At 40.3% G+C, this 24,653-nt stretch overlaps 1 protein-coding gene across 6 annotated transcripts; it reads left to right on the plus strand.

Moving 5' to 3' along the window:
* The first annotated feature begins 494 nt into the window (after window positions 1–494).
* On the plus strand, window positions 495–23,889 carry LOC113574256 (cilia- and flagella-associated protein 337). 6 transcript variants are annotated; one of them, XM_027005029.3, is made up of 20 exons: window positions 495–784; window positions 4,316–4,568; window positions 4,686–4,832; window positions 4,989–5,111; window positions 5,663–5,834; window positions 5,914–5,960; window positions 6,118–6,255; window positions 6,458–6,646; window positions 10,506–10,697; window positions 11,118–11,363; window positions 16,272–16,436; window positions 16,762–16,911; window positions 17,300–17,484; window positions 17,647–17,786; window positions 18,192–18,331; window positions 18,470–18,687; window positions 19,951–20,111; window positions 20,848–20,963; window positions 21,106–21,237; window positions 23,399–23,889. In XM_027005029.3, the coding sequence occupies exons 1-20, from the start codon at window positions 711–713 to the stop codon at window positions 23,534–23,536; spliced, it is 3,126 nt and encodes a 1,041-aa protein (XP_026860830.3). In that variant the 5' UTR covers window positions 495–710; the 3' UTR covers window positions 23,537–23,889. The 6 variants fall into 6 exon arrangements, 5 of the variants coding, with proteins under 5 accessions (XP_026860830.3, XP_081554190.1, XP_026860829.3 ...); XM_027005028.3 differs by having other exon boundaries at window positions 496–784; window positions 21,106–21,252; XM_081698063.1 differs by having other exon boundaries at window positions 496–784; window positions 4,316–4,550; window positions 21,106–21,252.
* The last annotated feature ends 764 nt before the right edge of the window (window positions 23,890–24,653 follow it).

A 24,653-nucleotide genomic window follows, 5' to 3' on the forward strand; every position in this document is an offset into this window, starting at 1 on the left:
GAGATTCACAGCAAGCTATGAGAGAGAGGGAAAGTCATCAAGAAAAGTTTATAAACTTGCCCAGTCTTAGATTTTGTAAACCTTGGTTTAATGATACATTTGGCCTGAGGTCATACCTAGTCCATCATTAAGCTATTCTTAGTTCAACATTTACCTGAGTCCAACACCCTTCGAAGCTATTCCTGGCATTTTCAGTTTCATTTATAATTAACTGAGGCATATTGTTTATCAACAGGAAAAATAATTAGAGGTTTGTTTTACTGTGATTCCCACTACTATGAAATAAGTTAATATTGATGTTTGAAGACAAGATTTATAAAATACACACAAATCAAGCTAGTATGCTGGCTGATTAATATGTGTAAGGTGTCAGCTCATTTTCATCTAACTAGAAGTCCTCCGTGAATGCTGTGTTGACTTTAGTGGGATATTTGTTGTGTGAGATTGCCTAGGTGATTGATGGATGATTAATCTAGAATCCATCTTTCCTTGTTTGAGATACAAGATGTGAGATTGCTTTGCCTTCAGAGACAGGAGTACAAAAGCCATGGGCAATCTCAGCCAAAGAAAAGTTGTTCCTGGAAGAGCTTATTTTCAGAGAACCATGTACATTGGAGCTTGACCAGAAGAATAGGAAAGCAGATCCATATCCAAAGTATCGCTGAAGGACTTACTCATGCACATGTCTTTAGGGTATAATGTTTTGAGCCATGAATGCTCATAGGATTTACAAAGATGACCCATGGAAAATCTATGAAGAGGAGATTGCTAGCAATACAATTCTGTAAGTGAATGATCTATTAATCTCTTTTTTAAATAAAACAAAACAAAAAAAATTAAATAGAATTTTAGAAAAAAAGATAACATGATGCTAATAATTTTACATTTTACATATTTGTGGTATATTTCTTTTACCTTAGACAATTACAGATTAAAGTTTTTGAAGAGGAAAAACATTATAGTAGAAGAAAAAATCGCCAAACAAACATTTTGCTAAAGGAAACATCTATAGTCACAAACACAGTAAATATGAAGACAGATATCTGATTTTAGGTCCACTAATCGTTGAATGCTTTTAAGAGAAGAAATATTTAACTCCTTAACTTTGTTTCCTCACATAAAGTTTGTTAAATAGAGTACCCCTGGCAACATTGCTCTGCAAAAGGACAATATTTTACCACATCTAACAAGCAAGAATTGTTAGTCAGAGCATTTTAAATTGAGACAAAAAAAAAAAAATGGTGGTGCGATTAATACTTGTTACAATTAATTTGTTAAATCCTGTTCTAATTTCTAGAGAGTCTGCTTGGAACACATGATATCAGATTACTTAGCTTGTGCGATTACATTAGTTCATTAATTCATGTAATGACATAAAAATCAAATAAGAACAGAGCAGAAAGGAAAGGAAATGACAGAGAAACAGTGGTCTTCCAGTGTCAGTAATACAGATCATCATATGCCTTATTTTCAGACTTTATTGATTGTTTCTTTTCTCTTTTAAGTGTCTTGATTTCGTTTTGCTTATTGTACAAATCCAGAAGACGATCCTGCTATTATTTTTAACTTGTTACATTTAACTGCTTTTCAAAAAACTTTTTTTTCAAAATGTTTTTCTGTTTTCCAACTCCTCCAAAAGCTGTTTTTGCTCACCATTCCAAGAGCTTCACTTAAGTGTACAGTAGTAAAATACTGGAACAACCCTTAAGATGGGTTGTTATTTTGATAACCTGTTATTTTTATAAACCCTGTGAATTAGCTTTAGCTAGCTAATTCGCATCAGATAACTGACAACTGAATATTGTATGGTAGTTAGCTTGCCAAACTTGAAGTTTGAAAAGCCTATAAGTCTATAAATAGGCTTTATAAGCCTATAAATAAATAAAACTGGAAAATCTACAGTATCAGGAGTGGTAGCTTCATCTTGTCAGTTCAGTGTACACTAACTGATGCTTACTTGCAGCAAAATTCTTTGTCAACCTCACAACTCAAGTGGTCCAGTGATTTTCCTGACAAAATGTATCCGATTTGGACCCTTTTTGTTTATTACATGGTGCAAAATAGGAAATTTATGAAAACTTATTTTTTCTCAGTGAGCAAAATTACCATTTTTCTCAATGACCAAATTGACCCTATAGGATGACACATGATGGCCTATCCCACACCTTCCATCCAAACCTTTCATCAAGCGCCCTTTCTCCAAAGATGTACATACTTAGTGCTTAGACTACCCTTCCATGTGCTGTAATGTTTCCAGATAGATTAATGCAGTTGTACTATGTTTAAATTATAGTGGCTGATTACTGAGCACAAAGCAGTTGCCAAGATCCCCCATTTTTCTCAGGGCCACTGTTTTTTTGATAGCTATCAGAGAATTTATTTGACTTAAAAAATATATATATATTTACATTCATTTTAACATGAGCAATCAAAAAAAGACAATCTGAACAGATTAATTTTTAATTTGTTAAGTGTCTGTGTCAAAATCGAACAAGCAAGATAGGCTGTAGGACATATAAAACCACTGCAACTAGTCTCCAGCAGTGGTACCCAAATGCTAATGATAGTCATCGCTTTTTATTTAGTTTAGTTTAGTTGCTTTTTTTCAGAATACTTAGATTAATCATACAAACTTTTTAGTTTCATGAATATGATTAAGAGAAAATTTTAAAATGTTGAGTTAAGTCTACTGCCTTTTCATTAATGATGTTGTATTTGTCTTCTCCAATAGATGGCACCCAAATTTTTTGTATAGATTTTATTAGCGTTCTACTGTATTTTGTAGGCCTTAGACTTAATGGTCCAGGATTTACTGTCTGTCCATCACTCCATATTGTGCTTTAACGCTTCCTGTGCGCATCTCAGTTTTTATCAGGAAACTATACTAATGCTTGCAGTTGTCCTTTCACGGATTGTCTTGTGAGGTTTACTGTCCTCAAAAATTTTAAAATAGTGTATTAAAGGTAGACTATTTATTAGTATTACTTTTGTATTAAAATAGTAACCACAGAAATATAAAGAGAAATATATTGATTGGATGTAGGTAAGCAGTGAAGAAAACCAGAAGTTCCTGTGAGCTTGGAAGAAAAAAAAATTAAAACACTTTAACGCTGTAGAACAAACAATGAATGGTTTTAACCTTGTTAGAGGTTTTAACCTCTAAGCAATGACCTTAAGATTAACATAATGTTAAATTTACAGTAAGGCATAGGTTAGGAATATTATTGAAATTGGTTAATGTATCTATCAGGGGCATTTCTAGGGCTAAAAACTCAAGGCATGTAGTGTGGTCTCAGGGCATCCCCTGTGGTTTAAGATGAACACACTTCCTTGCCAAAATACATGTCTTAATGACCAATTTAAATGAGTACTACAAAAACAGTTTAAATATGTATATGTAATATTGAAAATTAAGCTGTGTTGTATAATAAACAGAACACTGTGCAGCTTCTCCCACTGTATACATCTTGCATCTCTACTTCTGTCCCTCTTCTGTCATTTCTAATTGATGTCTGTCTTTTCTGTCCTGTTTACTGTCTGTCTCTCTTTTTCTCTCTCTCTTGCTTTTTCTCTTTCTCTCTCTGTCTCCAACCCCCTTCCTCTCTATCTTACTTTCATTTAAAGAATGCAGATATTTTAGGCATGGCTACATGTAACATATCTGCAAATATCCCCCCCCACCCCCCCAAACCTTTGACACAATTTGAACGCTAGTCAAAATGAGGGATTGTAACAAAGCCTGAAAGCAACTACCCTACCTAGGACTCAAACCAAGATCTGACAGGAGGTAAACGTGAGCCATGTCCATTGGACTAAAAAAGCTCACTCCCTGGCATATCAGCCAGAGCACCCATTACAGGGACTCTCATGTACAAATCAATAACAATGGAAGTTTTTCTGGCTACTAGACATGCTATTAGTAGTTTTGTTAATGCTTGTTACATAGAAAAGGACAATACATTGAAATGACATAAATTAGATAATACAATTGTTATCGTAATTTTGATATATTTATATGACTTTATATCTTTATATAAAATAGTTACATTTGTAGGTTTCTTTGGTTGCTTGCACATCCATTTTGCTGGTGATTGCCAAGACACTCTGAGGGATTTCTCATAAGAAAACCTTCATTTGAAAGTCATGAAGCCCTAATACTTCACCCTACCCATCAATCTCAACAGAAATTGGGACACCCTACCCCCTAGATGAGAATATGCAAAATGAAGGCATAAAGCTGAGTGGTAGGGTCAAGGGGTGATTTCATTTTTTTTTAAATTGGCATGAAAATAAATAAATAAACTCTGGTGTCCAGTTATGGTAGACAGAGTGCCTGTCTTCAAGATTCGCTGCAGCTCCACCACCTGCTGCTCCTCAGAGACTCCTTCTGCAGGAAGCAATCTGTGAATAGCCATTCTCGCAAGAGCACAGGAGCATGTGACCCTAGTTCTTCTGGAGGCACTCTGAGGCTGGATGAAATCCGCTCTGTACTGACCACCACGCTGGGTGAAGCATGCTGGACCAGCCAGATGGAGGAGTTGTTCCAAAAGGCAGATATCCTCACTTCTGTCAGTCAGAGAAATACCATAATTAATAAGATACTCCTTGTTAATTCTGAATTAAGCTCACCTAGATGTTGAAACATATGAGAATTCTAAATGCAGGCATGTGTGTTGTTTTCGTAGATGGATGGTTCTCGTGACGGCTGTGTTAGCTGGGAGAAGTTGTGTGTCTACATTCTCCAGCAGCACAAGCAGACTGGAGACTCATCAGAGGCCAACCATGATGTGTTCAGCTCTGAACCACTGATACGCCACTGTCTACATAACAAGGTAGGGTGTACCCATGATTCTCTGTCTTTCAGGGCTCACTGGTCTTTAAGGAAATTCTAGTCATTGCTGAAGGCCTTTATAGTGCCTTTATCATGTGTGTCATTCTCTCATCTTGATCTTTAACATATAACATCGTATATGAACTGATCTCAACAGCAAGAACCAATCACTCGTATTGTGGAAGTGAGTCACCCACCCCCTCTACGTTATGTCACCGTCAGTAAAGGGGGAAATATGATAGTCTGGAACAGCAATCTTCGCGCTGTGAAGACACTGGAGGTAAGAAATTAATGAGCCAAACCCAAATAAATGGTAAATTAGATTTAGCTTACCATACTACATGGTGAATCTAATCAGTCCTATACAAGAACAGGGTTTCTTCCTTGAAGTAGTAAGTATTCAGGTTCAGCCATCCATCTCATATATAAACATAGAGTTATGCATTATTAGAAGTTCAAGGATAAAATATTCATAATGCACGAAATACACAGTAATGCACAAGTCCCATAATCATTTATAAATGCTGTGATCAACAAACACAGACAAAGCAATAGGTGTGGTTCTCAACTTAAACATTCATTCATAGCTATATAACTGATAATCATAATTATGATTTTTTTTTCTTTTAAAAAAAATAAACTTTACAGTGTAATTAGCCATGTCACTACATGTCTCATATTAATCATATAATCATGTATATCTCTCAGTCTTATCCTACTGTATAATCATATACTGGCACCACAGTCTACTACAATTAGCACAGATATCATTCTACAGTCTTTGACTAGTACTGCTGTTGTGGATTCATAGACATGTGTCTGTAATTCAAGTTATCTGGAGACACTGGTGAAAGGAGTGGATCCTTCAAAAAGTTCCATGGCTGGACCACTGATGCTATCTACATGCCTAATGTGCACAAAATCGCAGTGGCTACCATGAGTCGGGACATTCGTCTCTTCGATGTGTCCTCCAGTGCATGCTTTGAGGAGTTTCGCCTGTTTGGTAACAAGCCATCTTGGGTAAAATGTTTGCCTTTTGCCCATATGATTCTGGATTTTCCATTTTTTCCTTAACTTTACAGGACTGAGCCACGTCGCCACCACTCTTTGTTACTGGTATGATGTTAAGGTGGGTCAAGTGTCAGATGTTAGACAGTGTTCCAATGAGATTTGATGTAATGCTCATGAATTCTGGCCAGCGGTTAGTGCAGGCCTGTTATAGACAGAGCTGGTGTAAGCTTGTTTTGTTCTCTGGTTACTTAAACCTAATCCTGGCTCCTATCCAGGCTCCAGGAGAGAGGTGTGTGCTGATGTGGGGGGATGAAAAAGGCTATGTGAATTTACTATGGTTCCTGCAGCCACACAAAGATTTATTTGAGACACCCTTTTCAGACCAAAGTGGACCCAAGCCAGTGTTTTTGCCAGTAAGCATTTGCATATCCCATTTAATACAATCTAGGCTGCTATACAATATACAGCTGAAATGTGAGAAGAGCAGAGAATAAAGGCACCATTACACATAATCTTTGAAAAGCAGATGTTATTTCACTTATCCAATTTTAATGCGTTAGATCTGAGATCCTGGGTTTGGTACATGACAATTGCTTTGTCTCAACACCGTTACAGGACATCTGTGGTCAGACCTTAATGGTCTCTTACCAGCAAACCCCCAAAATACACAATGAACCAATCAATAGAATCATATTTGAGCCCTGTGCAAACCTCCTTGTTACATCATCAGAGAGTGCCACAAGCTCCTTGGTCATCATGGACATGAATCAGAGAAGGAACAGCTACATTTGGAAAATTGACAAGGTGAATATATAGTTTGTATGCATTTTGGGTTTATTTTGAGTCCTGTAATTTTCTATATAATAAATGGTTTTAAGAATGAATTCTAATATGTTAGCCCATTTTGCATTTACATTACATTTTCAGCATTTAGCAGACACTCTTATCCAGAGCGACTTACAAAAGTGTTTTGTCATTTACTCATAGAATACATCCTAGCCAGTGCAGTAGTTTAGAGTCCAATATATCAATGATCTAGAATAATGTAGAAATACAGGGATCACTCCTGATGCCTAGAAGTACAAAATACATAAGGTCTATCTTAAACAATGATAAGTGTAATAAACAATACGTACTAGAGTTTGTTAGACAACATCAGTGTAATAAACAATACCCTACAATAAGTATTAATTTAGTTAGTCAATATAGGAGCAGGGTCTTTTGTCATTTAAATATTCCATGAATAGATGGGTCTTCAGTCTACATTTGAAGACTACAAGGGACTCTGCTGTCTGGACAGCAAGTGGAAGTTCATTCCACCATTATTAGAGCCAGGACAGAAAATAGCCTTAATGCTTGTCTTCCATGAGACCTGAAACACGGTATTTCAAGCCAAGCTGTACTTGAGGTTTGAAGTACTCGAGGTACAGATCGGGCTTTGACCATTGACCTCATGTATGAAGGGGTCCATTTTTGGCTTTATAAGCAAGTATCAAAGTTTTAAAACTGATGCGTGCAGCTACTGGAAGCCAATGAAGGGAGCACAGCAGCGGACTAACGATTGAAGACCAGTCATGCTGCTGCATTCTGGACAAGTTGTAGAGGTTTGATGGCTCTTAGACGAAGACCAGCAAGTAGTGAGTTGCAATAGTCTAGCTTTGAGATCACAAGAGACTGCACATGCACCTGGGTAGCTTCCTGCGAGAGAAAAGGCTGAATCCTTCACATGTTACAAAGGAGAAATCTGATTTCAGGTTAGATTTGAAACATGATCTGAGAATGACAACTGGTTGTCCAAAGTTATGCCCAGGCTATGGCAGCTTTGGATGGTGATACCAGGGAGTACTTGAAGGAAACTGTGAGGTCATGGTAAGGGTTTGAAGTACCTGGGATGTACAGAAGCTCGGTTTTACCAGGGTTGAGCTTCAAGTGGTGGGCTGTCATCCATGACGCAATGTCAGTCAAGCATGCTGAGATACGTCTGGAGACCTGCGTGTCAGAGGATGGGAAAGAAATAAATAATTGAGTGTCATCAGCATAGCAGTGGTAGGAGAAACCACGAGAAGATATTACATTACAAAGACAACAAGTATACAAAGAGAAGAGAAGGGGGCCTAATACTGAGCCCTGTGGAACACCAGTGGAGAGTCTACATGGTTTGGATGTGGATCCTCTCCATGTCACCTGATAGGACTGTCCCTCCAGATAGGAGTGAAACCATTTCCATGCAGAGCCAGTCACACCAAGCCTGGAGAGAATAGAGAGAAGAATGTTGTGGTTCACTGTGTCAAAGGCTGCCGAAAGGTCTAGAAGAACCAAAACAGATGACATTTTGGCAGCTTTAGCAGCATGAAGTTTCTCCATCACTGCTATGAGGGCTGTTTCTGTAGAATTTGCCAGTTTGTAGCCATTTTCAAGCCCTTCATTAGCTGAACTGTATGTGTTAGAAAATATAAGACTTTAAACCTGCAGTGCATTTAAGTGTATTTAACAAATTTAGATAAAAAGGGACCATTCTGTCCTCATCATTAAAAATAGAAGCTCATCATAAACAAAGCTCAGGACATTGGTGAGCCACATTGTTCTCTGCCTTCAACAGTTGTGCTCTGCCAACAAACAAAATACTCTGGCATAGGTTTTGAAAGCTGTATTTATTATATCTGCAGTAGTTTCCACTGGGGGAAAAAATCCAATTGCTGCACTCATAGATCAAAGGACAGAGTCTGGTCTTGTCTTTTAGCTGTGGAGAAAGACTGACTTGATTCAGAAGGGTGTGGATGTTTTCAGTTTTTGATTGTGGTTTCCCAAAGGGCGTGTATGCATTCTAATAAAATGGCTCATTTTAGCTGTTTTGTAAATATGGAGTATTAAACATTTTCCTATTTTGTATAATTTGTAGTATTAAAAATAACATTTCCATGGTACATGCATTTTAATGTTTTGACATGTATGCACCGAGCAATGAGAGAATGTAACAGGGAACTGAATTTAATGACCTAAAATAGAGCAAATCACTCTAGTTGTGGCAAAGGCAGGATAAACAGTATTGTAAACAGCAGAGAAACAGGCTTGGCAGATGCCTGTAGATGGCCTGCATGCTGATGATGAAGCTTGGCCAGGGATATGCGCCAGTTGAGATCCTAGTTCACAGTTCCCAGAAAACATGAAGGAGGCAGTATAGGGTCTTGGCTGGTGGGTGTGGCTTTAGGTTGGCAAGAGAATGCATTGGATTTGACATTTTTGGAACCCATGCCTGTATGTTTTTGTGAAATTAAGTCTCACGATGAAGACTGACCATCTCTGACCAACTCCTTCTCTGATCCTAATCAGCACTGTGTAGATCTAACTTTATGTAGTATCATGTACCTCTGAGCTGCCCTAGAAATGTTTCTGGAACCAGAGGCAGGAGATGTCACTTGGAGGCCCTGTAGACCTCAGTAGTCTATGCATAGCCTCAGCCCATCATCTTTCTTCTTCACATAGAAGACGCTGGCTGAGGCAGGTGAGGTGGAGGGGAATGCACCCATGGGCCAGAGTTTCCTGGATGTAATGTTCCATTACCTCTTCCTCCTCCTGTGCATTACCTTGCAGCAGGGAGAACAGGCATCATTAAGGAGCTGGATTGCACAATCAGTACTGCAGAGCTGGGTGACCTCGACAGGACTAAACACTTTAATTGATTGGATGAGCAAGAGAATCTATAATGAGGAAGGAGATGTGTTCTGCATGGGGGGCACTAGTCTGTAGGGGGTATAAGGAGTATCTAATGTGTGATAGTGCCTTTGCCTTTGCACAAAGCCACCAACCAATGGTCGCACAGCCAGAGCAGACGGCAATGGCAGCATATCAAAGCTGAGCTTGTGCACCAGTAATCAGTCCACCAGACTGCCTCTCCAGAGTACACTAGGACTGAGAGAGAGAGAGAGAGAGAGAGAGAGAGAGAGAGAGAGAGAGAGAGAATGAATCCCTTGTGTATAACAACAGATGACAGATAAGGAAAAGACACAGAAGAGACACTGCCATGGTGCGGAACTGCCATGGTGACATACTCAGCCACTGTGTGGGAGCCCTGCTGGAGACGCAGCAGGGCTCTACCACACGTTCTATGCTGCCCTAGATGGTGAAAGACAGCTTTCATCTATCTAATAAAGGCAGGGTAGTCATGCCTTTGCGGTGAGACCAGGTGCAGGTGGCTACTACTAAACAGGTGATCGGAAATGGAGGAGTGGTGGTTGTGAAGTGTGATTGGAGGTTCTTTGGCTGATTGATGACTGGGGGGTGACAAATGTGCTATGTAGACAGCCTATTTCTGTAAAGTACATGGCAGCTCTTATGTTGCATTAACTGATACCAATTGTGTCATGTATTATTCAGCTTTACCCAACAAACATTTTACTTAGAAAACACATGGTGCAAGGAACTATTGAATCTTAGCTATTAGGCTGTTGAAAGTAATGCCCCATATTATCATAGAACCATCTGTTACTTACATAATACATAGTAATTAGTGGTTAAGGTACTTGAGTTGTAATCGGAAGGTTCCTGGTTCAAGCTAAGTTGCCACTGAGCAAGACCTTCAATTGCTCAAGTTGTACTCACTCATAATTGTAAGTTGCTTTGGATAAAAGTGTTAGATAAATGCTTGTACTTTTGTTCACTACAGGGGGTGCACTGCTTTGACATCAGCTGGTCCCTCAACGTGCTGGTGACTGCAGGACTGGAGCCGTCCATCAGGATGTGGAACCGTTACGTCACCTCTCGGCCTGTGTCTGTGCTACATGGCCACACCACCACTGTGGTGGATGTGCTCATCCACCAAGCACTGGCCAGGATCTTTAGCTACTCAAAGGATGCTGTGAGAGTTCCTTCACTTTAAGATTTGTCACAGTGAAATGAATAAAGAGCTGAATGGTTAGGACTACACCAGAGCTCTTAAGTGTAGTAACCTGATCCCACCTACCCAAAACACACATTCAATGTATAAAGTTTTGTAAACGGTAATGGTACAAATTTCCAATCTTCACCTATTGCATTGCCATTAATTGCACAAAATATGCAGTAAAATAAGACAACTGATATTTGCCTAGAGGCTAGAAATTGTTTTGTTGTTGTGGTTGTTTTGGAGAGATACATTCTGATAAGTCAATGAGATCCATATGTACAAAACACTACAGCATGAGCCATATGGACATGCCAGTGCTACAGGAAAAGTCCAGTCACATCTGTGCTTTTCAGTGCTCAGAGGCATTTCATGACTCCAGGTCTCTTCCTGTAGGTATTGAAGATATGGGACATCCAGTCCCAATACTGTGTGAAGACCCTGCCACTCAGGTTCCCCAACATCCAGGTTGGACTCTCCCCAGAACATGGCAGCTTCCCCCTGCTGCTCAGCCTGGCTGGTGGTCATGCACTACTCGTCAGCTGCAGAGAGTATCTGGCTTTGCTGAGGCTGCAGCATGTGGGCTCCAAAGATGGGCCCAAGAACTTCTCCTGTACCCTTTACATTCCTGACCTCAAACAGGTATGGTTTTGTCCCTTATAAGTTACGGATTGTAACTCTTGTACTGTCTCTGTTGTATAGATAAGGACAATAGCCAATATTTATGAAAATGGAGCATAAGGCTTTTGGTCGATGTCTAGCAGTGGAGGCTGGTGGCCCCCAAAATCCTCATACAGTCTCATTTTATGATATTTTTCCTCATCATCCTGATGATTATCCTTATTTACAACTAAGTGAATAAATACATTCATTTTTTAGTTACTGTTTTTTAAAGTAAAGTAAACATGTGTAAATTCTTCCTGCACATAATAAAGATTAAAGTAGGTGTTAGTGTAACGTGGTGGCCCGAGTGCCAAAGGGCGTGGAGCAGGACGCACAGACTCTCTCGACATGAAGGAACATTTATTACATACGACATACCGGCACTCACATATAACACGAACGATGAAGATGAACATGAACACTTTTAACAATAATGAGACTAACCATAATATTAACATGCTACACCAACAATGACCAACACACTGCACACATTGGCACAGGTTTAAATACACATAGACTAACACAATGCAGATGTGTGCAGGTGTGGTTACGACCAAAGATCCTCCCACTTCACGTGGCGGGCCAAACCACATGACTCGCGGGAAGCGTGCGTTCCCTGACAGAACCCCCTCCCAAGCGGCGTGGCTCCCGAAGTGTCCGTCCAATGAACGCGAACCTCCAGGCGCCAAGTACATGTGAACACAAACACAGCACAGCCATGCCCGGTGCCCACCCAGTACCAGGCGGGTCAGGTGCTGCCAGCAAGGGAGACCTCGCGGTGAGAGGGAGAAAGGCAGCTTCTCTCCCTCTCTCAGGGTAGTCCGGTATGCTCCCAACGCCGTTACTCCTGTGGATATACGAAAGGCATATAGACAAACAAACAATAGAGTCCCACACACAAACATATATGGCGCAGTGACGTAATGCCCGCCGTCCGTGCAGGCGTCTTGACATGTCTGTGGCCTCAATGGACACGCGGGGGTGCACGTCTGCCCCAGTTCCAGACGTGCCACCTTCCCCAACAGTCCTCCTTTTGCCTGCCACTCTAGGAGCGTCCCAAAGGAAGTTTGCCTCCGGGGCTTTGGGCAGACCCCTCCAGTCTCGCTGGCGAATCTGCTGAAGGAAAGGGACTCTGGCTTCAGCTCTGCCGTCTGGAGATCCCAATTGCTCCACCCAACCGCCCTCTTTCTGGTCAGTGTGGTGCCACTCGGTCATCCTCGGCCCAGGCTCAACAGACCTAGGTGTCGCCCCAAAGAAATTCCTGGGGGTATTCCCCTCCACTTCCGGAGAGCACGCGGGCAGCGGTCGTGGTCCTCTCCCCAGTGTCCTGGGATCCAGGCAGCAGTGCGGGGGGTGCCTACGCACCTACCGCTAGGAAGTCCATTTTTTGTGGAGGGAGCTGATGTCCTGTGGTGGTTGGTCATTCTGTAACGTGGTGGTTTGCGTGCTAAAGGGCGTGGAGTAAGACACACAGACTCTCTTGACATGGACGAACATGTATTACATACAATATACCGGCACTCACATATAACATGAACGATGAAGATGAACATGAACACTTTTAACAATAACGAGACTAACCTTAACATTAACACACTACACCAACAATGACCAACACGCTGCACACATTGGCATGGGTTTAAATACACATAGACTAACACAATGCAGGTGTGTGCAGGTGTGGTTATGACCAAATATCCTCCCACTTCATGTGGCGGGCCAAACCATGTGACTCGTGGGAGGCGAGCATTCCGTGACAGTTAACAACCCCAAGGTTTGGTTCCACACATGCTGTCATACTGATAAATTGCTCTGGATAGGATCATCTGCCAAATGCTAAAAAAATTTAAGGACTTTCACTTTCAGATTCCTAAATGTCCTTCTGTCCTGGTATTAGAGACTATGAAGGACCATAGGCACCAATGATCTAGACATGCTTAGAAGTTTTATCAGACCATTTTTACAAGCCTTGTTCTACTTTCAACTGATCCCATAATTCCAACAGTTTAGTTTGTGTAGGCATTGCTACCATTTTCTTTGCACCCCTTGAGCATCGTTTGAATGACTTATTGTATTTCTAGGTCTTCATTCCTTCATGTTGTTACCAAGTCCCAATCTTCCTTCACCAGATCAGACTCTGTACCTGGCACACCAAGTCAGTGGGTGTTTGTGGGTCAGAGAATGGACTCTTTACGGGGACTATGTCCATCAACGAAATTTCAGAAGATCCTTCTTTTCCTGTGCTTGAATTGGCAGTGGCTTGGTTGTTGGCTTGGCAGATAACACACTCTGGCTTTGTGTAGGCTGGGTCTCTATAAGTGGCTTATTAATGGTGTAACACTCCTCCCAGGCTGTTTCTTCAACAGAAGAAACAGACCCTTTCTCTTCTACATCTACCTTCTACGTCTCTTCGAGATAACAGATTCTATGCAGGAAATATATTTCAGATTCTAGAACGTCACACTTTCCATGGCCTGTTGAGTTAGGGCTTAGGGGAAGGCACACTACAGGCTGCCTGGACAGAGCATTAGCATTACCATGCTGTCTTCCTGGCCAATGTTATATGTTACAATCAAACTGAGTTAGTTGTTCTAGCTATTGTGCCAACTAACCAACTAACTAGGGTGGCTGAAATTATGCAACCAACTATAGTCAGCCTAGAGTAAGAATGTGTAGACCAGTATGTAGTCTCTGAATTAAGAAGCAAAATGAACAGCCAATAGCTCAATCTTAGTAGTGACACAGTCCCTTTTCTAGTCTTGTCAAAGCACTGTTTGTACAGGCAATCAATTTTTCTAGTCCATCCACCTCTTGTAATAGTACAGCCCCAATGCATCTGTATCAGTGATGAATTTCTAACTTGGATCAGGAAAAATGAGCACTTGCACACTCACCAGTTTATCTGAGGAACAGAAAATCTGCTTGACATTCTGAGGTTCATTGAAAATGCAGGCAACTTATGCAAAACCAGAAACAATGTGATGTTAATTAGAGGCTAACCCAACAAAGCTCTGTGCCTCTTTGATGTTAAGAGGCTCAGGCCAAGCTGGCATAGTCTCTGTCTTTGCACATTCAACCAGCACTCATTCATCAGAAATCACTGGTGCACTTGAACTACTAACAGAGGGCACTATGAAGGTTTTACTTTTAGGTTAGCTTCCTGCGACTTTTGAAAAACTTCATCCAGCTGATTGAGATATTTCTCAATAGTCCTTCCAAACATGTCATCAAGCATGTGACCCACTGCAATTCAGACAAAATCAGTTCTATTAACCTCTGAAAGGTGCTTGTTGAGCTACAAAGACCTCAAGGAAAAACATTAAATTGGAACAAACCCTTGTGTGAAAAGCTGTCTTCTTTCTATTTTTAGCATCAGTTGGTACTGGCCAGTAGCAGCTTGCCAATTCCAACATTGAAAACCACTTCCCTGCTGCCAATGCATCTAAGGTGTCATCTATTCATGGCAAAAGATGAGCATCTTCAATGGTTACCTCTTTCAGATTTCTGTAATGCGCACAGACTATAAGGCCAACATCTTTTTTTCTAACCTAGCACCACTGGCGCAGCCCAGGGGCTTTAAAACATGTTGTCTTTGAAATGTTGTTTTTCTCCTCAAGGACTTCTAGAATGTCCTTTTGAAGATGGACAGGGACACTGTGAGGGCACATTTTTACAGGTACAGCAGAACCCATCTCAGTCTTGTGATGGAGCAAGGTAGTCAGGCCCAAATCATGATCAATCTAACTGTTCCCATTCAAGATGCATGGTCACGAATCAGATACAAATCTGATCTAGGGCCACATACGAAAGTTACACACATCTGATGTGAAAAGATCAGATTTGTGTGTCCTCACAGCCTTAAAAAAATTTGATTTGTGTCACATAACAGGATTTTAAAAATCCTAACCGATTTTGAAAACACTAGAGACTTTACACATGATGATGTTTTTCAGTTTTTTTCTTTGATCATTGTAGGCATCAACATTATTAGTGATCATTGTTAACCATCCACACACTACACAATTTACCCTGAATGATACACCACACACCTTTAGATTATGCACAGAAACAAGAGTCCAGACCAATATGGTTCCAATTCCCAAACTCTCAAAGGAGTTTCTCACAAGCTTCTATGTCAGGATTTTCTCACAAACTAACACAATTTAGATCTTAACAAACATGGCAGATGACTGTCACAGTTTCTGTCCTACTCCTTTCTTTGTAGCTTCTGTTATTTATTTATTTATTTATTTATTTATTTATTTTACAGCAGACAGCTTTCTTTGCTTGCTTGATAATAAGATTTGGTCTCCCCTCTGCCTTCACTGTTATCTTCTCCTCTGGAAAGACTTGTGAAGGATGTAATTTAGAATTTTTTCTTTAGTTGAATTTCTATCTTCTTGCAAAAGATAGAAGCTGGCTAAGTTCCCCACCATTAATGACAGTAGAGCTTGCTAACCTAGCTAGTCCATGCATTCTCAAAAATAAAAACAGGAATACACATGAAGATAAACAATAAATCTGAATAAATCTGAATAAATCTGAATCTTTATATTATATACCCTTGACCTGAGCACTGACAAGTACACTCACAACTTATAAATAGGCTAATTTGAAGTATAGTTTCCTTTCTCTGATATATCAAAAGCTTTTAGCCATCGAACGGACATTGTAAACACTGCTGAACCGCTGTTTGAGTAGGTCAGCGGCTTCCAGAGTTATCAGTTCAGTTAGATAAGAATAGCAGAAATTAGCCACTGCTGCAAACAATGGTACAAGACTGAATTCCCATTCATTTTGTATGGGACAAAGAAAATTTCAAACCTGTTTGTCTGGGTCATGTATGGGTCAAGAGTCATGCACTGTTTTTTGGGATTTGCATGGCAGGTAGTGACAGCCTGCATGGACTCTTCTGTAGTAGTGTGGGATGTAAGCACAGGCAGAAAGCACACAGAAGTGGAGAAGGCACATGGTCATGAAGAGATCACAGCCATGGCAGCAGACCCTGGGCAACACAGGCTAGTTACTGCAGCAGCCAATGGCACCATTAAGGTATAAACACACACACACACACACACACACACACACTGCTGCTGCTGCTTTTCCATAATGGAGCCATTCTCTTCACTTTCAGTGCTAATGTTGCTTATGGTGAATGAAAATAAAGAGCCAGTACGTTTAATGCATGTCATGCTAACTAGTCTACAATACTGCTAGGTACGAAGATTTCCATGGAAAGAAATAGCGAAATTAAAAATAATGCAAGTAAAAACATACAAAAACATTCTTTATTTGGGGTTTATGGCTTAGCTTTTGCACTACCCAGCCTAAAATGTTCTTGGGCACTTTGGAAATTATTCTGGTATGTATACTTTAGGTGTGGAACTTGCTAAATGGTCAACCTCTGCATAAACTGGAAGCTGTGTCTGACACAGAGGTTACTGGGGTCATCTGTCTCCATGACAACGAGCTTCTAGCTGTGGGCTGGAGTCAGGTGGTTGCTCAGTACAGCATTGGTGACTTACAAGTGAGAACTACTTTTGCTCTCCCTCTCTCTCTCTCTTTCTCTCTCTCTCTCTCTCTCTCTCTCTCTCTCTCTCTCACACACACACACACACACACACACACACACACACACACACACACACACACACATACACACACGCACACACACACAATCATACTTTGTCCAACAATACCATGAGAGGGAAAATAAATGATATTTTTTATAGCCTTTGATTGAGTTTGGTCTTGCAGTCATGCTTATGTCTTTATGCTGCTCAAAAAACATCACAGACATCAGAAACAAATCTGACAGCCAATCACAGGGCCTTATTGTGTAGGTGCATGATCTGTTTGTGGATGTGTGCATGCATGTAGATGTATCAGTATGTATGCGTATGTTACTGTCTTAGGACATATATGTGAAAGCAGATGAACCCTGGAAAAGTGGCCAGCTGCATAGTGACGATATCCTGGCTGTGGACCACTGTCCTTGTCTACGGCTGCTGGCCACAGGCAGCTATGATGGTGAGATCATCGTCTGGATGGTGGACACGCAGAGGCCTGTAACCCGAATTCAAAGACCACAGTCTGGGAGGTTAGTCTACTGTTATGTTCACAATGCTAACACATCATGTACTGAGACATGTAATAAAGATAATTAATGGCCCCGTCACGTGAATAGTAATAGTTTGTACTGAAGTAGTTAGATTGGTATTTCAATTAAATATAATTTGTGTGTGTGTGTGTCTGTGCCTAGAGTGTATCCCCCCATTGATAGGTTGTTGTTCCTGCAGAAGAGAGCTCAGGACAGTCAGTGTAGAGGCAAACCTCTCCTGCTCAGCTCTCAGGCTGGCTATATCTGCTGGTGGAACGTCAGTGGGCCGAAGCACAAACACGGTATACACGTGCACACACATGCACTCAGACAGTGTAATCAGTTAGAGCAAGTGGCAAATGCCAACATTATGAGTGAGAAAATGATCATTCTGTGCAGCACTCAGAGCTCTCTAATAACAGCCTAACAAATGAGCCTATATTTTAATTAAAGAGGTCTGTTAGTCTAAAATGAACACCCTGCATCTGCCATGTGGTGAATGTCCACAGCTTGCAGCCTCAAGCATGTCATGTGATAATAGTGATTCAGCTCAGAAGCTTCGCCATATGATGCATTTGCTTTACAATTTCAAAAGCTTTATGTAACATTTACAGAGTCAGAATGTAGTGGGGCACAGAAAACTACTGGAAGCAGCTGAAAATAAGGCATGACATGGCATTTATTTTGTGTCTTCTCTCTTAAAACAGGGCAGTTCTATGTACCACACAGGGTTAATGAGTGTGTGAAGGGTTTAAACACAAACAATGAGAACAGTTTACTCATTACTGGAGATGGGACAGGGTCCATCCAGATATGGGACATCTCACAGTATGATCTGTCTGATGAGGTCAGTCAAAGTAATAAGCAGCATTATTAACTTCGGGTAGAATACCAAAATGTTGGGTAGAATGCCATGTTTTTTTTGCACTTAAGAATACCAGAATACCAGTTGATTAGTTTAATCTTCTGTGGCCATCCTCACAAGTTTGTCGACAAGGAGCCACCACTGCTATGTGCCTGGAGAGCTCATGAGGGGGCAATAGTGAGTATGGAGCTCCTGGAGCAGAGTGGCCAAATGTTCCTGGTCACCGTGTCCGTGGACCACAGTGCCCGTCTTTGGACCAGTGATGGAGGCTGCGTGGGCTCTTTTGGACAGGAGCAACAGTGGGATCTGAGTAATCCCCTCACATACCAAGTCAACAGGTTGTACGGTGTTGCTCAGCCTCTGAAGTTTCTCAAAGGGAATGCAGATTTTTACACTGTGGCATTCAGTAATCCAATGGCTTTATAGTTTTTGCTTCATTCTCAAATATATTCCAGTGCTATTCTGATCATTTCACGGCCCAAGTGCCACACGGTGTTGAGCAGGATGCACAGACTCCCTTGATATGAAACATTTAATGATAGAAAACATAAAGGTTACTCGTGGCACTCACACATAACACTAATAGATAGGAACACACAAACAGTATAAACAGTGACAACAAAAGCATAAAATGATACAAACGTGGGGTTATATTAACAGTGGCAACAGCACTCCTTGACAATAACATTACACTAACTCGAGCAATGACCAACAATGAGGCTCACACTGACAGGGGTTTAAATAAACAGATATACAATCAACGTTAACCCCGTGCAGGTGCGTGCCATCACGGAGGACGTGGCAACAAACGTAAAGTCCCCTGCACGCAGCAGGCCATACCATGTGACTAGTGGGGGGGGGGGAGCATTCCGTGACAGATAAATTCTGCCACACCACTGCAGTAACAGTATCCTGTTCACAGCACGACACCTGCAGGTGTCTACACCACTCAAAGCATTCCTTTCCTAGCCCTTTATATCCGTATAAATGTAGGTTTAAGTGCTAAATGATTAACTGGGAGAATTGTTCTGCAGTTAAGAGCACAATCTAAGCATTTAGCTTCAGTCTGCAGTCAGCAGACCTGGGGCATATTGTCTTCTAGTGTAGGTAGTTATGGAACATATGATAATGCGTATAACTCTCAATGCATACTGAGAGATTATGACAAATAAACTAGAAGGGTCACGTTGTTGATGTTTGGACATAATTGCTGTTTAACTACACCAGATGGGAGATGTTTGGTAGGTGAAGCAAAGAGAGCATAACTGAAAGTAGTCACTGTGCACCATATGGCTTTGTCTTTATCATTCTCAGAGGTTTTCAGTAGCCACGCAGTGACCGTTGAGAAGAGACCTCTGTCTTTCATAAAGTAACAACAATAACCCTTTAAGCGAAGTAATTGCCCGGTTCACAGAACACCGCTGAAGCTTCCTTCCTTTCTGTGTGTTAATATTCAATCCGTTCAGATTTTGCCATTATGTCTTAACATGTCATGACATGAATACAAAATATCAAAATATCTAAAATGTGTCCCCAGTACTTCAGTGATCAGAAGTTTGGTAATCTTTGTTAAGCATTCATCACTGTGTTATTACCTGTAGAGAAATTGCCATTCCAGCCAGAGAGGAAGAAAAAGACAGAACAGAAGTCCACCAATCTGAGACCACCAAATCCAAGTCTGATCTTGCTGTCTGGGGTCAAAGTTCAAGGGGAATGGCCACAGTGAACAGGATCCTCAGTAAAGATTACTGTCAACAAACAGGTTTGCCAGAACACATGCAATGCAAAATAAATTAATAAATACAAAATGACACACATATACATGTATTAGATGCCTGGAGTTCTTTCTTTCACAACAGATTGCCCTTAATTACCCATAACTGAGTCATGATTTTGCAAGCTCATGTTTTTCTGGATGTTTGAAGTGAAGTAAAGCAGATTGGATTGCCACCAAAAAGCTTCGCAATCATCAGACCCACCTTAGATGAAAATTAACTATTTGTAAAATGAATGAGACCCTGAAACATTAGATCCAGCAAGTTAGAGCTCAGGTTCTTTCTGGTTCTATCTGGACCTTCTGCTCTGTGAAGATCAGCACTTCTTTCACATTTGTTTGGAAGTAAAGAAGTCTAGACAGGCTGAAAATAAAGCCAAGTTCTTCACTTCAGATCCAAGAATGTCTTAAGCCTCTGCCATGACAAAACAAGCGATTAGCAGAGCTTCCTCACCATGCCAGGTGTGGTCAGTGAGAGTAGGCGTCTAGACGATCACAATATGGCAAGTTTGGTTTGGTTAGTGTTCCTCACCTCTCCCTAGGTAGCAATGAACTCTCAGAGCAGATAAGACTTTGTTCATAGCATTTGTGTTGCAGTTACATATTTAAAATAGCTTAATACATACTAATAAACTTCACTATTCCTTATCTGACATGAGTGTATTTAAAGGTTTAGATTATAGCTAGATATTAACACCAGGATGATAATTGTGAAACTTTATAGTTGCAGCATCTGCTCCAAGCCCTGAGGAACATCTGTCACTGCATATTTTGAAAAGGAAGAGCCGAGCTGAATCTTTCAGCAGTTCTGATTCTTTTTCACCTCTTCCTCAGAGAAAGGTCAGCCAAATCATATCCTTCACACAACTCTCTTGTGCACCTTTACTTAATTTTTTTTAGTAAAGAGCATTCTCTTATTTAAAGTCATCTAAGAATAATAACTTCATGATCTTTGTCTGCCCATATAACCTTTTTTTCCCAGGAAGCAATGTGGGATCACATGACCCTGGATTTGCAGAGAGAGATGGCAATCAGACAAGACAGGCGACTGTTGTTTGGTGACATTGATTGCACCAAGCTATACCGCATCGGCAATGAGTGCACACCATTTCAGGTGCTCCAGATAGTGGTTAGTTTCTTTTGTGACACTGCTTAAGGGTGCTATTCATAAGACAACATGACGACTCCATATACCCTTCATAATAACAGACCTTTAACGGTGTTTGTAAAGGCTGATTTCTAAGGTGTCATCAGTCCTAAAGGCTGTTTGTGTCAATTATTATATTAAGTTGACATAACAAATAGATTAGCAGCAGATTTTTCTTAATAATACCTCAAATAATACATTAATAATACATTAATGATATTATTACTTAATTTCAATGTTCCTTGTTGAATGAATTATCGGGTTGTGACCACTGACTGTGTTTCTGGTTTATTATGGTGATATAATGTCAGTTATGTAACATAGCTTGTAAATTGGTTGAAAAAGTAAGTCCAGTACTTGGCACTTGGTTGTAAGTTTAGCATAAAATATAATGTATAACATTTTTAATGTATAACATGAACCATCCATGACAGAGTTATTAACACACTTTTGTTCTTATAAGAATGTTGAGTGAGGCTAGTTGGAAAACTAAACAAACTATAGCACTTCAAAAAGATGTCTCACAGTGTCTCCATTACTGGGTACCTGGTGGTAAAATTGATGTGACATTGAAACTATATATATACAGTATCATCACCTTAGTTTCAATGTCATATCAATTATGGCCTTTGAAGTATTTATAAAATCTATTTGAATACCTATGGAGGCACCATGAGATTATAATTATAGAATAATTAAATTTTGTACTAACCATAGAGTGTTTCATTTTGTAGTTTTTAAGACTTTTAGTACTTATGGCAATGTCACCACACAGAGTTATGTGTGTTCCCTATAGCCTATAGGTGAAATAAGGTTTTTTTTGCTGTTTATAACATTTTTATTAATATTTGTGGCAAGGCCATGCATTCTCGTAAAATGAGAGAAAATGTATTGACATTGACTGAGTGCTATGGAATAGATTTTCACAGCAGTATTATGATCAAGAATCAAATACAGAACCTTACTTGGCAAGCTTTTTCACATTATCAGCATTATGTCATGCTGACATTATGTTACTATGTCATTCTGTCAGTTGACTTTCTCAATTTTGATATCGTGACTCAGTTATATCAACTAGGAAAACCAGGAAAGCATTGTAACTTTGTGTCAACAAAAAAATCTATGTCACCTGCCATTAGTGTTATCTCATCTTAAAATCATTATTGGCACAAGCTGCCTTATGAAGTTTATTTCTTTGGACGAAGCATTTATAAATGTTTATGTGTTTTGTCAGATATTATGCAGGACTTATGAGGTGCTATGTAGACTTTATAACAGCACTATAAGTAAATATAAGTAAAGCAGCAATGCTTCTATTATCATTATCCTGGATGTTTAGTATATGACAGATATTACGATTAGACAAGGAATTCATGGACAGCTTTAGACAGGCTGTAAAAGAGTTGGTGTGGCAGTACTGTTCGGTGAAGAATCCAGAAAATATCAATTTCTGAAGAAAATAACAACCAACCTCATTTTTTCTACACCTCTTTTACAGTGGCGGGAGTGCTAGGGTGATGTGTCTGGTATTTGTTGTCAATTTGTTGTAGTGCCTAGCTTAGCACACACAGCATTTTGGCTTCAGCAGTTGAAGTGCCTCAAATTAGTCTAAGCCTGGAGGCTAAGACTTGGGGCCAGAGAAGAAGTGAGAAATGGAGGGAATGCAGGGGCGAATGTGACAGCATGTGTGAAAGAGCATGGAGGCGTGCGCGCCTGCCAGCATCAGCTACCAGGGTGCCTGATCATGGCAGGCTTAAGAGAGGGAGACATTGTTATGGCAACCACATTACACAAGATGAGCTTTTGCCTGGGTTGCCACCATAGGGATTAAAAGTCTTTAAAAATGAAAAGAAAATAAAGTGACAAATGAAAATACCAGCAAACTCTTTTAGCCTTTAGAAGAATACTGTATAAGAGTACTGCATGTTTAATTTGCTGGTACTTAAGGCTGTTAAGGGCTTGGACCTGATGGCACAGCATGACTGTGTGGTTTACTCTTTATTACTTCCCCCACAAACATTGCCAGTAATGAACGAAAGCCCACTGGGGCCATTTTGTACCATGCCACATGAGCTCCAGATGTTTTCAGCAACTTTGTATGTTCTTTTGGACTGTCTTGCTCTTCCAGGAGATGAGCCACCTGGAGGATATTCCCATAAGGCTGGCGGTGCTGAGCCGATCAGAGAGTTACTCACGAGCAAGTGACCTGAACTCCCCTCTACTTTCAAGTGACATTTCAGGACACTCTGGAACCCTCAGTAATTAGACAAAGGAGCCTAAATCATAATGTTTAATGATAGCAGTTAATTTATGTTTATATTTGAAAACGGTATGTTTTCTTCCCATTAGTATGTAACAAGATATAAATGTAGTAGTGTGAGTCCCTGTCATATTAGGGTTTGTTGTAATGAAATACACCCAAAGAGCCATAACTATGGTAACTCAGGTTTTACATGTTGAAGCTGTATAATTATATTTATTTTAACAATAAAGTAGCATCACTCCTAAGAATAAACCAGTTTTCAAATATGTATGTATTATTAATCTATTATAGATACATATTTTTGGCAGATTTATTGCAAAACACTGATGACAAAATAAAAATCACAGTACTTTACATTAATCCTGTCCTTTGCCAATTATTGATTCCATAACGTCTTATGGAAGTTTTTGAGAAACGTTTCCTAATGCCTCTAGTTAGGGAAAATATCAGTTGCTTGTATATTAGCCAGCATACCCTGACCTGGCTCTCGCATTGATTATATACTTACAGGCTAAAGGGCAAATTTTGTGTTTGTGTGTGGACTGTGTGTGTGGACTGTGTGTGTGTGGACTGTGGCCTGCCTTGTCTGTCTGTACTGGCCTTGAGGTGGGCACACATACCAATTACAGTCCGCAGATCTACACTTAGAGAGAGCCTCTACAGAGAGAGGAAAAAACAACTTTCATCATGCCAAATGCTTGTTTGGACACAAACACTAGGTTAGATGCATTTGACATTTGTGTTTTCCTCCTACTTTGGAATTTACTTATTCAACTTCCTGTTGGAGACCTTTCAAAACATTTCACCATTTTTAGCTTTGAATATTTATTTCGCTTACATGGACAAACGGTGGCTGTATAAAGCTTTTCCATAGTGCTCAAATTCACTGGTTTGCATTCCTTGCAGTATATCTATGTTCAGTGAACAGTTTTATGTTCATACTCATCACATACGCCAGCAACAAGCATCCATGTACGCTCCTTGTACCTTGGCAGACATCACTTCAGGTATTCTAGTGCATCTCAGCTGAAGGCAATAGCAGACCTATGGTGTGATTTATCAGTTGTCCTACCTATTCAGTGACCTATTCAGCTGGAAGGTCATGAGGGTGAATTAGTCC

The sequence above is a fragment of the Electrophorus electricus genome, chromosome 15, assembly GCF_041902795.1.
Source record: "Electrophorus electricus isolate QZ-2024a chromosome 15, ASM4190279v1, whole genome shotgun sequence".
NCBI classification, from domain to species: domain Eukaryota; kingdom Metazoa; phylum Chordata; class Actinopteri; order Gymnotiformes; family Gymnotidae; genus Electrophorus; species Electrophorus electricus.